The following is a 16,301-nucleotide window of genomic DNA, read 5'->3' as shown; positions in this document are numbered from 1 at the left end:
ACAGTACATAATATCATCCAAAGATTCAGAGAATCTGGAACAATCTCTGTGTGTAAGAGTCAAGGCCGGAAAACCACACTGCATGCCCATGATCTTCAGGCCCTTAGACCGCAATGCATCACATACAGGAATGATACTGTAATGGAAATCACGAAATGGGCTCAGGAATACCTCCACAAAACATTGTCGGTGAACACAATCCACTGTGCTATTCGCCGTTGCCGGCCAAAACTCTATAGGTCAAAAAAGAAGCCATATCTAAACATGATCCAGAAGCGCAGGCGTTTTCTCTGGGCCAAGGCTCATTTAAAATGGACTGTGGCAAAGTGGAAAACTGTTCTGTGTTAAGACAAATCAAAATTTTAAGTTCTTTTTGGAAAACCGGGGCGCCATGTCATCCGGACTAGAGAGGACAAGGACAACCCAAGTTGTTATCAGTGCTCAGTTCAGAAGCCTGCATCTCTGATGGTATGGGGTTGCATAAGTGCGTGTTGCATGGGCAGCTTAAAAAAGTGAAAGTGAAAGTGACATTCAGCCATGTATGATGAGCCATACTCAGAATTCGTGCTCTGCATTTAACCCATCCAAAGTGCACACACACAGCAGTGAACACACACCCAGAGGAGTGGGCAGCCATTTATGCAGCGGCGTCCGGGGAGCAGTTGGGGTTTGGTGCCTTGCTCAAGGGCACCTCAGTCATGGTATTGCCGGCCCGAGACTCAAACCCACAACCATAGGGTTAGGAATCAAACTCTCTAACCACTAGGCCACGACTTCCCCCCTTACACATCTGAAAAGGCACCATCAATGCTGAAAGGTATATCCAAGTTCAAGAACAACATATGCTCCCATCCAGACGTCGTCTCTTTCAGGGAAGACCTTGCCTTTTTCCAACATGACAATTCCATTTTCAATAATCCACAATCACCCAAAATTAAAAATCTGTCATGTATGGGTAAAAGTCCACTCACAAAGTCAGCAAATTGATAAATAAAGTCCATTGGGAGGCGATTTATTAATGCACATACTACAAGACCAGAGTGCAAATTAATATTTAAAATTTCCCCTTTCTTTGTCGTGATTAGAATGTTAACAGTTACAAAAGCATTTCCTAGATGTTATGTTAATTTGATGTTTTACCCAAAACATATAGATTTGAACAATTATTTGTAATATTCGTTACTGTTTTTGTAGAGTTGAAGAGAATCATGCTGATGGTTTAATATAGAAATCTTATGAATATTATCATAAATCTCGTGTCTTTTTTATGCTGCAGTCATGATGATGTGATTGGTAAAATCTCCCTGAGTAAAGACCTGATCGCCGCTCAACACAAAGGTAATAACTTTTAAGAATTCTGTGCATGCACATTTACAAACACCAAATACACATAATTATGTGAGCATAAGCATACTCTATGCATGAGATACTGTATCCATTAATGCACTATGCATCACTTGATCTACCATTTCCAGTCTGACAAATGAACTGCAAATCATAGCAGTATTTTTAACATCTTTTTTGACACATTTTTTGTAGTGGTGGGCCGTTATCGGCATTAACGTGCTGCGTTAAAGCGAGACTCTTATTGGGCGATAAAAAATATATCGCCGTTAATCTATTTTCAAAACTGGGTTGGGAGCTGGGTCTATACTAAACAGGCTATGATTACTTTCACCTTGATATTTTATATATATCGGACTGGCTGAGGACAGCCTAAAAAGATGCTCAGGACAGTTGACGGGCCACTGCTGCGCATCGTCACGAAAGCTTATCTTTTTCACATGTTTTTACGCCTTACCGCTTGTCGATTTAAACATTAAAGCATCCAAACACAAGACGCGGTTGCTCGCACGCTGAGTTCGGTGCGGAGAGAGAGCTGCATATCACAGACAGTGACACTGAACCGAGCTCTCTTCTGCGAAGAGAAAGGCGTCTCAAAACACTTGAACATCTAATTAGCTCATTTTTGCTCTTGTGCCGACAAATACATCCAAAATATGTCAAAATATCCACCTTGGAAATTATGCTCAAAAAAAGTCATTTATATCTTAAGTGAAAGTAAACGGTTGAGGGAAAAAATGGGATGTGTATTTAGGGCTGTAGTACTCGAGTCTGGTCTTGGACTCCGGACTCGAGACATTTTTCTGTCGTCTCAGACTTGTCTCGGACTCGTTGCATTTGCACTCGGACTTGGCCATTGGACTCGCCAAGTCTTCTAGTTGGTCTCAACCGAGTCCGGCAAAAAAATAAAATAAAAAATATATCCTTAAAAACAAAACCACATTTGCATGATGTCGCGACTGAAAACTTATGGAAAACGCTAGGCGCGCCGCTCTCCTTATTTCCAAAGCACTCTGTAATCTGCGCTCGAGCTCCAGTGGCGTCTGCTGTTGCTGGGCAACCATGACGCGCTCTCCATGATGACGCAGAAGTTTCAGCAAAGAATAAATGGATTTCCAGCGCTAAACATCCCTTGTAGTAACTCTGCTAATATATTAGTTTAAAAAATGGCTATCCTTGTACAGCTATAATCATCTGTTTCTCCATCTTAGCTTTCAGTATTGTTCCGGGAAAGGATGTGCATGACCAGCGCTGCACTTACTGCGACCTGAAAAGTTTAGATGTTTCTAATTTAATTTTCTACCTGTTAGATTGTGTTTTATTTACGTCTACACCTAGATCACCTCAAACGTCCCCTTTACAATAATGAAATGCTAATTATTGTTGTACAGTATAGGGGTTGCAAGACTACTGATTTCTACTAGTGGAGAGGCGACAACAATGCGGTGTTTGATTTGCTCTCTTTCCACTCATAAAGTTTACATTCACTCACTTCTGGCGCTGATGCCCTGGCTCACCTGTTATCTAGCAAACACCAGACTGTGTCAGCTTCAGCCGAGTATTCAGACAGAATTATTCCTTGTAAGTTATTCGTTTTTTAAGCCATTATCCGAGCCATTCCGTATTCGGCTTCAGGCACAGCCCTAATTATTACACACGTTTTATTTTTACATGCAGCATAGATAAAGTCATAAAGTAACAGCTCCACGCAGTATTGTAATTCTAAAATTCATGTCGTACTTGCAAACACTTTGTATGCATTATAGTTAATGCATGCTGGAGTAGTCGATTGTTTCCGACAGCGCTCGACTAGTCTATGCAAGCACTAGTAAAGTATGACAAAAATTTCACTGTATTTATGTGGCATGTCCAGTAGAGCCAAACGTATCCATTCTAGCCTTGCTGCGCGCTTTTGTCATATCCCGAGCTTTGCATGTGTGTGTGCACTGTGCCAAGTCATCAGTCATTTTAATTTTTGACCACAGACATAATGTCAGCAAAAGCAGCATTATTAAGTAAATAAAATGAAAATAAAGTACATCAAAATAAGTTGACCTTACAGCTCCAAACTCTGTTCTAGAGGGCCAGTGTCCTTTATAGTTTAGCTCCCAGGGTCGGACTGGGGGTAAAACAAGTACTCATTACCAGGGCCCCAAAGGAAGAGAGGGCCCTTGAAAAGTATGAATCTGAAATATATTTTAATTTACCTGGATATTTTCATGGGTGGGGGGCATGGGGGCCCATCAGGACTGCCTATGCATAGGGCCCAGGATCTTGTGTTACACCCCTGTTAGCTTTAACCCTAATTATACACACTTGAACCAGCTAATCAAGCTCTTACTAGACCTAGAATCTTCCAGGTGTGTTAAGGCCAGTTGGAGCTAAACTTTTCAGGACATTGGCCATCCAGGATGTAGTTTGGAGATCCCTGTCCTACAGAGTTTTTACTTTGCACATGCTTTTTGATCATTACAAATAATAATGTAAAATTATTTTCTTAGAATAGGAGATATGCTGTCTCTCACATCACATACATTATCAGTAGTTAAGTATGTGGTCTTGAAGAGGACCCTTTTTTCTCTCATTTGGACTCGGACTTGACTTGGACTCAAAACTTTTGGACTTGGACTTGACTTGGACTCAAACCTCTTTGGACTCGCTCTTGAATCGGTCTCGACTAGTCCTGGACTTGGACTTGACTTAGACTCGACAAAGCTGGACTTGACTACAGCTCTATGTGTATTATATTGGATGCGTTCATCGTCTCTTAAAGTGGCCGCGCCTCATTTAGCTACTGGCTGCTGTAATGTTAATCCAAGAAAATGAAAGAAAATCACTCACTGCTCTTTACTTTGTAGTTTTAACAGTCAAACTAAAAATTATTCAGACACCAGGTATAATTTTTGATATATATAGCAAAACTGTAATAATGTGAGAAATGTTGAAGGTGAATAATAAATGTAGGTTTGATTGTATATTTCATTTTTACATTGAAGACTATCCAGTGCTATTTTACATTTAATTATTTGGTTTCTGTACATTGACACCTGATTTTACTTGATATTTGCCACACACTGCAAAAGAAAGGTTTGCATTGCATTGCATTGTGGGATATAGTATCTGCAGTGCATTCTGGTTGAATACTGCACACTTTTGCAAATGCAAACATTAAATCTGTGTATGGTTTACAGTATAAATACTATATACTGCAAAAAAAAAAAAAAAATAGTATTTGTGCACCACCAAAGCCTGTGGTCCCTGCTCCTGCGAGAACTCTAAAATCGTCAACCTGCTATCTTGACACACTTCCCACATCTTTTTTCAAAAGTGTGCTTAACTGCTTAGAAGCAGATCTTTTAGAAGTGGTGAACGCCTCACTTCTTTCTGGGACATTTCCATACTCCCTGAAAACTGCAGTTGTTAAGCCCCTCCTGAAAACGAGCAATCTTGATAACACAATTTTGAGCAATTATAGACCTAGATATCTAATCTTCCTTTTATAGGCAAAATTATTGAAAAGGTAGTTTTTAATCAGCTGAACAAATACTTAAACTCAAATGGATACCTGGACAATTTTCAATCTGGTTTCCGACCGCATCACAGCACAGAGACAGCACTCATTAAGATAATAAATGATATTCGCTTAAATTGTGACTTTTGGCAAAATATCAGTGCTGGTATTGCTAGATCTCAGTGCTGCGTTTGACACTGTCGATCATAACATTCTACTAGAGAGACTGGAAAACTGGGTCGGGCTTTCTTGGATGGTACTCAAATGGTTCAGATCATACTTAGAAGGGAGAGGCTATTATGTGAGTCTAGGAGAGCATAAGTCTAAGTGGACATCCATGAAATGTGGAGACCCACAAGGCTCAATTCTTGCACCGCTCTTGTTTAGCCTGTATATGCTCCCACTAAGTCAAATAATGAGAAAGAACCAAATTGCCTATCACAGCTATGCTGATGATACCCAGATTTACCTAGCCTTATCTCCAAATGACTACAGCCCCATTGACTCCCTCTGCCAATGCATTGATTAAATTAATAGTTGGATGTGCCAGAACTTTCTTCAGTTTAAATAAGAAAAAAACTGAAGTCATTGCATTTGGAAACAAAGATGAAGTGTTCAAGGTAAATGCACACCTTGACTCTAGGGATCAACAAATAAAAATCAAGTCAGGAATCTTGGTGTGATTCTGGAGACATACCTTAGTTTCAGTAGTCATGTCAAAGCAGTAACAAAATCAGCATACTATCATTTAAAAAACATGGCAAGAATCAGATGTTTTGTTTCCAGTCAAGACTTGGAGAAACTTGTTCATGCCTTCATCACCAGCAGGGTGGACTATTGTAATGGACTCCTCACCGGCCTTCCCAAAAAGACCATTAGACAGCTGCAGCTCATCCAGAACGCTGCTGCCAGGATTCTGACTAGAACCAGAAAATCTGAGCATATCACACCAGTCCTCAGGTCCTTACACTGGCTTCCAGTTACATTTAGGATTGATTTTAAAGTACTTTTACTCGTATTTATGTCACTAAATGACCTAGGACCGAAATATATTGCAGATATGTTCACTGAATATAAACTTAACACACCACTCAGATCACAAGGATCGAGTCAGTTAGAAATACCAAGGGTTCACACAAAACAAGGAGAGTCCTCCTTTAGTTACTATGCTGCCCGCAGTTGGAATCAGCTTCCAGAAGAGATCAGATGTGCTAAAACACTAGTCACATTTAAATCTAGACTTAAAACTCATCTGTTTAGCTGTGCGTTTATTGAATGAGCACTGTGCAATGTCCGAACTGATTGCACTATATTTTATAGTTTTCTTTTTTAAGTAAAATCATTTTCTAACTGTTTTTAAATTCATTTTAAGTAAATGTTTTAATCATTTTAAAAGTTTTAAAATTGCTTGTTTTATTTTTGTTTGTTAATTTTCTTCATGATTATTTTACTTTCTTTTCTGTAAAGCACTTTGAATTACCATTGTGTATGAAATGTGCTATATAAATAAACTTGCCTTGCCTTGCATGCTATTCTGAACACATCCAGTGAGTCTTCTGTAATCAGTTATATGTGTGTTTTCTTGCAGGTTTGGATAACTGGCTGAATCTGACACGTGTGGATCCGGATGAAGAGGTTCAGGGCGAGATTCGTTTGGCTCTGGAGCTGCACAGAGATTCTCAGAGAAGCAATCTGCACTGTCACGTCATCGAGGCCCGGTGAGGACCGGATCCAGCCGAATCTCATCAACTGCCGTTATTACAAATATTATTTGTTCTGCTTTGCTTTGGATGACAGTGCACGAATGTTATATTCATGTTTCAGCTGTTTGTCCGTCTGTCTGAATCGTGAAGTGTTGTGTGGTTACAGTGATCTGGCTCCACGTGATATCTCCGGTACCTCTGATCCCTTCACCAGAATCATCTACAACAACCTCAGCGCTGAGACATCGGTGAGATCCTCATCAGTCTCCATCCAAACTGTTCTTAGAGACTCTCAGGCTACAAAACAGAGCAAACACACCATTAAATCAGGCTTTTGCATCTTAAACATTCACAGTGCATGCCAGAACCAGTGTTTGGGTGCATTTATATTACTTATATTGGAGCAGAATGATTTGGGGGGAAAAAAAAACAAAATCTTTTGATTTTTCTGATAAAAAATAATCTCCATTCTCTTTGTTTGCCGTGCTTGTTTGTAGGGCTGCAAAATTAGTGATTATATAGTAATATAACTGTAAAATATTAATAATACTTTTATAATAATAATTGTTATTATTATTATTATAATAAATATTGTAATATTTTACTGAAAAAAGTTGCATTTAAGGAAAATATAATAAGAATTGCATTTTACAGTACAACTGTAAAATTACAATACTAATATTTATGGCTTAATATTTACATAGTAAATACAAATATGAAACAAGAACTATTGCTATTTTAATATTTCACTGTAAAAAATTAGTATTCAAACGTAATAATAATAATAATAATTTTATTTTACAGTACAACTGTAAGATTACATGACTTAATGTCTTTTCTTGTGCTTCTTTGTGATCAATTACAATAATAATAATTATTATTATTATTTTATAGTACAACTGTAAAATGACATTAGTACTTCTGACTTAATATCTTTTCTTCTTCTTCTTCTTCTTAGTATTGCTAAATAAATATAATATTAGAAATATCACTATTAAAATGAAACACTGAGTATTTAAGAAAAATGAAGTTGTTGCGTCATGATCAGTATGCAATATTAAAATGAATTCCTCATGAGCGTGTTCTGCTGTACGTGTCACAACACCTGGTTGTTTCATCAGATCATAAAGAAGACACGCTTCCCGCACTGGAATGAGATGCTGGAGTTGAGTCTGGATGAAGGTGATGATGATGATGATGAAGGTGGAAGCGTGACGGTGGAGGTCTGGGACTGGGACATGGTGGGCAAGAACGACTTCCTGGGAAAGGTGATTGTTTAAACTATGAATTGTCACTATGTTTCCATGCATGCATTTTGATGTGAAATTTGGGATATTGCATAAAAAAAATGATATGAAGATATGCATAAACTCTTAAGATTTTTTGTGCATAAGCATTACACAAAATATAATGGAAACAGTCTGTGTTTCCATCCATGCATCTTTATAAACATATTAGAAATATGGCATATTGCATAAAAAAAACATTGGGTTGAAATTCCAAGATGTGCTTAATATAAACATTTGCATAAAAAAAAGTGCACAACTGAGGCAGACATTTTTTTTTTGTGCATAAACATCAAACAAAATATGATGGAAGCAATCTGTTTCCATCCATGCATCTTTGAATACATATGCGAAATATGGGATATTGCATAAAAAAATATATTGCACCAAGGTGCACCAAGGTGCATACCAGATTTTAGGAAAAAATGGGAATAAACTACAATTCAAACACATTTTTATGAAACACTTTGATCATTGTGTTTGTGAGGAACATTTTAGGCATTGTTCCCCTAAAAATTATCTTTTTTAGTCTACCCTCATGTTGCTTGAATCCAGTATGGGGTTGTTTCTTCAGGGGTTCTAGCACGAGGACAGGATGATGATGATGATGATGAGGATGATGATGACAGCCCTGTATTGACTGTGTGTGTTTGTGGGTTGTACAGGTGGAGATCCCTCTCTCGTGTCTGCACAGATCTCCGCTGCAGGGCTGGTTTCGTTTGCTGCCGCTGGGAAACACAGAGAACGACGCCAGGTTTGTGTGTGTGTGTGTTACACAGTCACATTCATTAGTCACACTGTGTGTGTGATAGTAATTTAATTTAATGACAAGCTGATTTCACATCACATTAGCCAATAAAATGGACCAATGTTGGAAATTAACATTGCATTAAAGGGCAACATCTTTCCGCTCTGGTATTGATTTCCAGGTGAATTTATTTAATTCAAAAGGGTAGTTTTGTAATTACCTTATTAATTATATCTGTGTTGTCTCTGATGTCAAATATTTCAATCAATCAGCTTAAACTGTTATCAACAGCAACAATCTGTTTTAAAATTGTATATATATATATATTTAATATATAATGTAAAATATATTATGATATACACAGTGTGTAAAAGGCAAATCTGAGGCAACTTGTACTGATGTGAATGTAATTTGGCAAATTGACGCTTTTCATTCATTTTCACATTTTATTTAAATCATTATCATATGAACCATTAAAATATTTTCTTAAATTACCCAGAAATTCCAAGTTAATATTTCAGACTCATTTGCATGTCAGTTGGTGGTCGCATGAAATGCAGGTAAACACGTGAAATGTTGTCTTATTTTTAATACATTATTATTACATTATTATTATTATATTATTATTATTATAATGTTAATAATAAGCTTTAAATATTTAATAGAATGGTTTTATTTTATTGGGTTTTATTTTAAAATATATTTATTTATAGTTTTAAACTTTTTAATTTAATTAAATTGCAAAAAAAAAAAACTTCCTCAGTAAATAAATTCAATATACATTTACTTGAGATGTTAGGCGCTGAAAACTTTACTGAGTTTATGCCCAAAATGAGAAAAAAAAAACAAATATGCAGTGCATTGGGTATGAAAAAAATTATTTTCTCTTTTAATTATTTTTATTTTTCTGACCCCTGTAGCAGATTTGTATTTGTTATTTTAAGGTAAAAAAAAAATTTTTTTAAATAATAAAATGTGTAGAGTGTAAAGTAAATGTATCTTGATATTTGTATTCGTGTATTCTTGTAAATGGCAAGTTTTGCTGCATTTTCTCAACACTAGTTTGAGTTTGAACCCTGGTTTGTGAAACTCCAGTCTAAAGGGATTTGTAATGATGCAAACACATTCAAAAAATGCTTGTTGCACACCACAGTTTCTCATCTTACAGCTCAGTTCTGATTTAGGCTGAAGAGAATTAAACCCAAACAGTGAAAGCGGTATCATGAAGCACACAGACGCGTGACTGACTGTCTCTCGTGTTTCTCAGAGGAAAGCTGGGTGCTCTGCGTCTGAAGGTGCGTTTGACCGAGGACAGGATTCTTCCGTCTGTGTGCTATCGGCCTCTGACCGAGCTGCTGGTGGACGCCGTCATCTCGCCATCAAAGGTGCATCCCACACACAGGCTGTTTCTGTCACTGCATGGCATATGTTCAGTTCTGCTTCTGGTGCTTCTGCTATTCGTCATTAATAGATGAAGCCCACAACTGAAAATACTGGCGCCAGACCACTGACGATGAACCACAGTGATGTCATGTTTCTCAAATTTAGTTCCAAACCAACTAGTTCCTCTTCTTCTATCCTGTGCTACAGTCAGAATTCTAATTAAGAATGTCAGTTAAATTCCGAACTTGAACAGAATTCGAATTGGTGCAGCGAACAAAATTTAGAATCTTTATTTAAATTTGAATCTCATTAGAAATAGTGGAATTTAATGTTAATTAATTTGATTTAAATGTTCTCACATACACAACATGTATACTAGGTGTATTTTCAGCATTATTACTCCTGTCTTCAGTGTCACATGATCTTCAGAAATCATGAAAATATTGGAAAGCTGCTTAATATTGTGATATTTTTCAGCATTATTTGATGAATAAAAAGCTAAAAAGAAGAGAATTTATTTAAAATAGAAATCTTTTCTAACAATATACACTACCTTTCTAAATTTGGGGGTCAGTACATTTCTATTCTTTCTTTTTTTTTTTTTTAAGATATTAAAACTTATCCAGCGAGGATGTTAAAGTGTTAAGAAATAATAGCAAAGATTTATATTGTTAGAAAATATACAAAAATGTTCTTTTTAACTTTTGATTCTTCAAAAAATCCTGAAAAAAGTATCGCAGTTTCCAAAAAAAAAAATAATAAAGAGGCAGCGCAACTGTTGATAATTCTAATAATAAATCATCATATTTTCATGATTTCTGAAGATCATGTGACACTTTATACTGGAGTTATGATGCTGATGGAAATTCAACTGCGTCACCGCATATTTTAAAGTATATTAAAATAGAAACCATTATTATATATATATTGTAAAAACATTTTGCAAGATTAAAGTTTTTTTATTTATTCATTTATTTTTGATCAAATGAATACAGCCTTAAAAAACATTACAAGTCTTACTGGTGCAAACTTTTGAATGACAGTGTGTATATATGTATATATATAGCTTATATATTTCTTCATGTACCTGTTCTGTATATTCTAATGCAAAAATGTACTGATATCGCCACATTGTTTGTGAAATGGCTAATTGCTTAATTTAAAAAAACGCAAACTTGTCGCGGTGCTAGATCATTGGCTCTAAGTCATCGCTGATGTATTTTTCAGTCAGAAATCTTTTCACGCAGCAGGATTTTGAGTTTCCGACAGGTCAGATTCTCTCAGATAGTGTCTTTGATAATTCACACTGTGGGACTCGTGTGAACGAGCATGTGTCGGCTAAAGTCGTGCCGTGTGAACTTGGCGTGAGACGTCATTCGTATTGTCCCCGAATCAGTTGAATTCCCCGTCTGCTGTCAGGTGGACGAGCCCTCGCCGCTGACTCTGCTGGAGGAGGTGACGACGGTGGAGAGCAGGCAAGACGTGGCCATGACGCTGGTCAAGATCTACCTGGGTCAGGGTCTGGTCGTGCCATTCCTGGACTACCTCAACACCAGAGAGGTCCACAGCACCAGTACGTGTGTGTGTGTGTGTGTGTGTGTGTGTGAGAGAGAGAGAGAGATCAGTGCATGCTCTGTGTGTAGGCGACGTGTTGACCTCAGACCAGCTATATTTACCCATCTGAACTCCTCTCTCATTAATGCTGTGTTGTGTTGCATGAGCACATGGGTTCTCTCACTCGGATGGCGTTCTGTGTTTTGCTGATGACAAACAGTGCCTGCGTTTCCATAGCAACTCCACAGGAAACAGCTTCAAAAGGAAACGGAATGTTCGTCAGACGGAATGTTCGTCAGCGAGTGACGGAAGAGTTTTAATGCATTCGTCTGTCAGATCAGCCATATGGGATCATGATTATTGACTTGAAGTACCTCTGAGATTGCAACAAAGATGATAAATATTCAATTGAATCAATTTTTATTTTTAGTAGTGTTTGTTAAAGGGTTAGTTCACCCAAAATCAAAATTTAGGCTGCGTTTTACTCACCCCCCGAGGCATCTTAGGTGTATATGACTTTTTTTTTCAGACTAATCCAGTCGTACAACTGTTGGCGCAAGCTAGATTAAAGTGATTACATTTTGAATATGGACATTTTTTGTACTCAGGTGGAACAACTTAAAGGGTTAATTCACCCAAAAATCTAAATTATGTCAGTACTAACTCACCCTCATGTCGTTCCAAACCAGTGAGACCTCTGTTTATCTTCAGATCACAGTTTAAGATATTTTAGATTTAGTCCGAGAGCTCTCAGTCCCTCCATTGAAGCTGTGTGTACGGTCTACTGTCCATGTCCAGAAAGGGAAGAAAAACACCATCAAAGTAGTCCATGTGACATCAAAGGGTCCGTTAGAATATTTTGAAGCATCGAAAATACATTTTGGTCCAAAAATAGCAAAAACGATGACTTTATTCAGCATTGTTCTGAAGATAAAAGGAGGTCTCACTGGTTTGGAATGACATGAGGGTGAGTTATTAATAACATAATTTAGATTTTTGGGTGAACTATCCCTTTAATGAGGTAACAAGATGGGCGGAGTCAGACAATAGACAGGAGAGAGCACATGGCACCAAACACACACAACACAAGCCATGTTCTCACAGAAAAACAGTGTCATCTGGTGGCCATTCTGGTAAAACACAGCCTAATTTTCATTTTTGTGTAAACTAACCCTTTAAGACAAGTTTTGGATGAACTAACCAAATGCAGATCAATACGTTAAAATTATACTAATAGAGAACCACAATACTTTCCTTAGCTGATTAATTATATCAAGAAAATTGTTTATGATTACAGGTTTCTGAAATGTTATGTTTAAATATGCTAATTTGGCATTGTCTAATTAATCATGCACTAATTTGCTTGCATTTCCAGAATATAAATAAATAGAAACACTGGATAAAGCCGTGGACCTCTGCACAAACAATTTTGCACATTTTTGCTGTTTGCACTGTTCTCTCAGTTTTTATAGTCCTGTGTAGTCTGTGTTAAACGTTTACAATTCTATAGTTTTTATAGTTTTCTTAGCTCTTAGTTAACTGTTTCCTTAGCCTATTTAATATAATTTAATTATGTCTAGTTAATTTCTTTCCTTTAACACTGCATTGTTAAAAAAAGTCATAATATCATAATTTCATATATATATATTATTTTACATAATAGCTGTAAATGTATCTTAATTTGTGAAGTTTTTACATGTTAAACCATCAAACTTGTTGATGTGAAATAAATGCACAGATGACAGACTAAAGCAGGTTTATTGTGGTTGTTGTTGTTGTTGTTGTTTTCTCTGAAGAAACACTTGGACAGAACATGTTTTCTGTTTCTCCCCAACAGCAGATCCAAACACACTCTTCCGGTCAAACTCGCTGGCCTCCAAAGCCATGGAGCAGTTCATGAAGGTGTGTGTAGATCTTGATCTTGTGTTTTCAGTGTGTGACTGTAGTCAGACGGTTTGTGTGTCTCTCAGGCCGTCGGGATGCTGTATCTACACCAGGTTCTGAAGCCCATTATCAACCGCATCTTCGAGGAAAGGAAATACGTGGAGTTGGATCCATGCAAGATAGACCTCAGCCGCTCCAGGTGTGTAGAAACATCGCAGTGTACCATTAGTGGAACAGCCATTATGAGGGAAAAATAACTCTCCAAACTTGGGCTTTTAGATCTGTGTATAACCTGAGAAATGTCACTGAGCAGCAAATGCCTTCAGGTTTTATGTGAAATATATCACATAAGGTTTAATGTTGTTTTAATGTTGTTCAAAGTGCTCACCAAGACTGCATTTATTTGATCAGATAAACTGATCAAATAAATGAAAAAGAAAAAATACGTAATATAATAAAAAATGAAAAAAAGGTTTTCTGTGTAAATATATTGTAAAATGTCATATTAGTATGGTATTTTCAGTATCATTACATACTAAATCTTTAAAATTAAAACAGATTTTTTTTTATTAAAACTATATAGATATATTTAAATAAAACTAATATTAAATGAAAAATAAAGAACTTCACAAATGACATACAAATATTCAAAAACAATGAAACGTGTAAAACTGTACAGATGTATTTAAATAAAGAAAAACGAAATATTAATAAAGTTAGTATAGGACAGTATAAAACTGAATCTTAATATATTCAAAATATTTGTTTATTCTTCAAATGTACAACTTTTTATGTATACACCACTGATTTTTTTAATGATTTTGAAAGAAGTCTCTTCTGCTCAGAAAGGCTGCATTTATTTGAGTAAAAATACAGGAACAAATATTACAATTCAAAACAGCTGTTTTCTATGTGACTGTTTTGAGCATGTGATTTATTGCTGTGATTAAAGCTGAATTTTCTGCATCATTACTCTGAAATAATTATTACTAACTGTGATACATTTTATTTTTCAAAATGCTTTGATGAATATAAAGTTCAAAAGAACAGCATTTGTTTGAACCAAAACTTAAATAAAAAATGTATAAAAAACGATGCATGTATTTAAAAACAGCAAAAAACAGTCAAAAACAACAAAATTACTAAAACTTTAACTAAAATTGAACATAAAAGCTTAAACATCTAATTTCTTAGTGAATTTGTATTTCAATAATTTATGCATTTATGATTCATGAAAATCATATTTTTCATCTATTAACAATCTATTTATTATATTCTGTTGTTTTCTAAAAAAAAAAAATATTTCTCTTTTCATGCATTAATTTATGCATGTGAAAATCAAATTTTTATTTCAATGTATATTTTTTATTTTTATATAGTTTTCATTTCAGTCATTTATGCATGCATTCATGTCGGAAAAATCATGTTTAAGTATATTTTATATTGTTTATTTTATATTTATTTTATATAATTTCCATTTCAATGACTTCTGTATGCAATCATGTTAGAAAAATCACAATTATTTGTTTATATATTTATATATATTTATTTATTTTATTTTTTTTTTTGCATGGTATCTAACAAAATAATTATTTTGCATAAAATATAAAACATGAAAAATGAGTGATTATCTTTCCGGTTGTCTATAAACTCTTTCATACGTATTACCGTAATATAACTGCAGTATAGTATGACCCCTCTGAAACGGCTCGTCTGACTCCGCTCTCTCTCTCTCTCTCTCTCTCTCCAGGCGTATCTCGTTTAAAGGCTTGTCGTCGGAGGCTGAGGTCAGGAAGAGAAGCGTGGGGCTCCTGAAGACGTATCTGAGCAGCATCATGGAGGCCATCGTCAGCTCGGTGTCCCAGTGTCCTCCAGTGATGAGAGTCGTCTTCAAACAGCTCCAGAAACGCGTGGAGGAACAGTTTCCAGAAGCTGAGAACGAGGTGAGGTCCTGATGATGATGACGATGATGATAATAGTGTGGTTTTACTCAGGGTTTGTGTCTCGTAGGATGTGAAGTATTTGGCCATCAGTGGCTTCTTCTTCCTGCGTCTGTTTGCTCCTGCGATTCTGACGCCCAAACTCTTCCAGCTGAGAGAGCATCACGCAGACGCCAGGACCAGCAGAACGCTGCTGCTGCTCGCTAAGGTACGCCGCACTTTCACATCGCAAATACAACTTCAGAAGATTCATAAAAACTGAAAATGTTCTCCCAGTAAATGCACCTGGGAAGATCCTACTTTTACAATATGTCATGCATTCATGCTGGAAAAATCATAATCATATTACCGTATATAGGACTTACAGTCTGAAAAATACGGTATTTGCGTTTTTTTGTTTATTTTTTATATAATTTTAATTTCAGTCATTTATGCATGCATACATGTCAGAAAAAAATATTTATAATAATATTCTATATTGTTTATTTTCCTATCCATATTATATAATTATATAATAAATATATATATATATATATATATATATATATATATATATATATATATATATATATATATATATGGAAAATATTATTTTTATTATATTCTATTTAATATATCCTATATATATTAAAATAATATAACATGAATGCATGCATGCATAATTAAAATGAAATTATATAATTATAAAATATAAAATAATAAGTTACTGAGTTATATAAAATGGATAGAAAAATAATCAATGTAGAACATAATAAAAATGATTATTTTTCCAATATAAATGCATGCATAAATAAGTGACTGAAATGAAAATTATCTAAAAATAAAAATACAGAATATATCTAACATTAATGCATGCATAAATGACCTAAGTTAAAATGTTGTAAAAATCAATTAAAATAAACAATATAAAATAGAATACAATTTATTGTTCTGACATGAATGCATGCA

General features: G+C 35.6%; 1 protein-coding gene across 1 annotated transcript in view; it reads left to right on the top strand.

Moving 5' to 3' along the window:
- LOC113111812 (rasGAP-activating-like protein 1) overlaps positions 1-16,301 on the top strand; it is a 29,144-nt gene that overhangs the window by 6,842 nt on the left and 6,001 nt on the right. The window contains exons 4-14 of the mRNA XM_026276910.1: positions 1,277-1,338; positions 6,444-6,573; positions 6,725-6,806; positions 7,680-7,826; positions 8,510-8,598; positions 9,860-9,977; positions 11,395-11,548; positions 13,367-13,431; positions 13,500-13,612; positions 15,164-15,356; positions 15,424-15,561. Of these exons, the coding sequence (XP_026132695.1) occupies positions 1,277-1,338; positions 6,444-6,573; positions 6,725-6,806; positions 7,680-7,826; positions 8,510-8,598; positions 9,860-9,977; positions 11,395-11,548; positions 13,367-13,431; positions 13,500-13,612; positions 15,164-15,356; positions 15,424-15,561 (1,291 nt within the window). The remainder of the gene's footprint in view (positions 1-1,276; positions 1,339-6,443; positions 6,574-6,724; positions 6,807-7,679; positions 7,827-8,509; positions 8,599-9,859; positions 9,978-11,394; positions 11,549-13,366; positions 13,432-13,499; positions 13,613-15,163; positions 15,357-15,423; positions 15,562-16,301) is intronic.

Source organism: Carassius auratus, chromosome 12 (assembly GCF_003368295.1).
Source record: "Carassius auratus strain Wakin chromosome 12, ASM336829v1, whole genome shotgun sequence".
Taxonomy (NCBI): Eukaryota; Metazoa; Chordata; class Actinopteri; order Cypriniformes; family Cyprinidae; genus Carassius; species Carassius auratus.
Note: the sequence above shows the minus strand (reverse complement) of the source record. Positions and strands in the feature narration are given on the sequence as shown.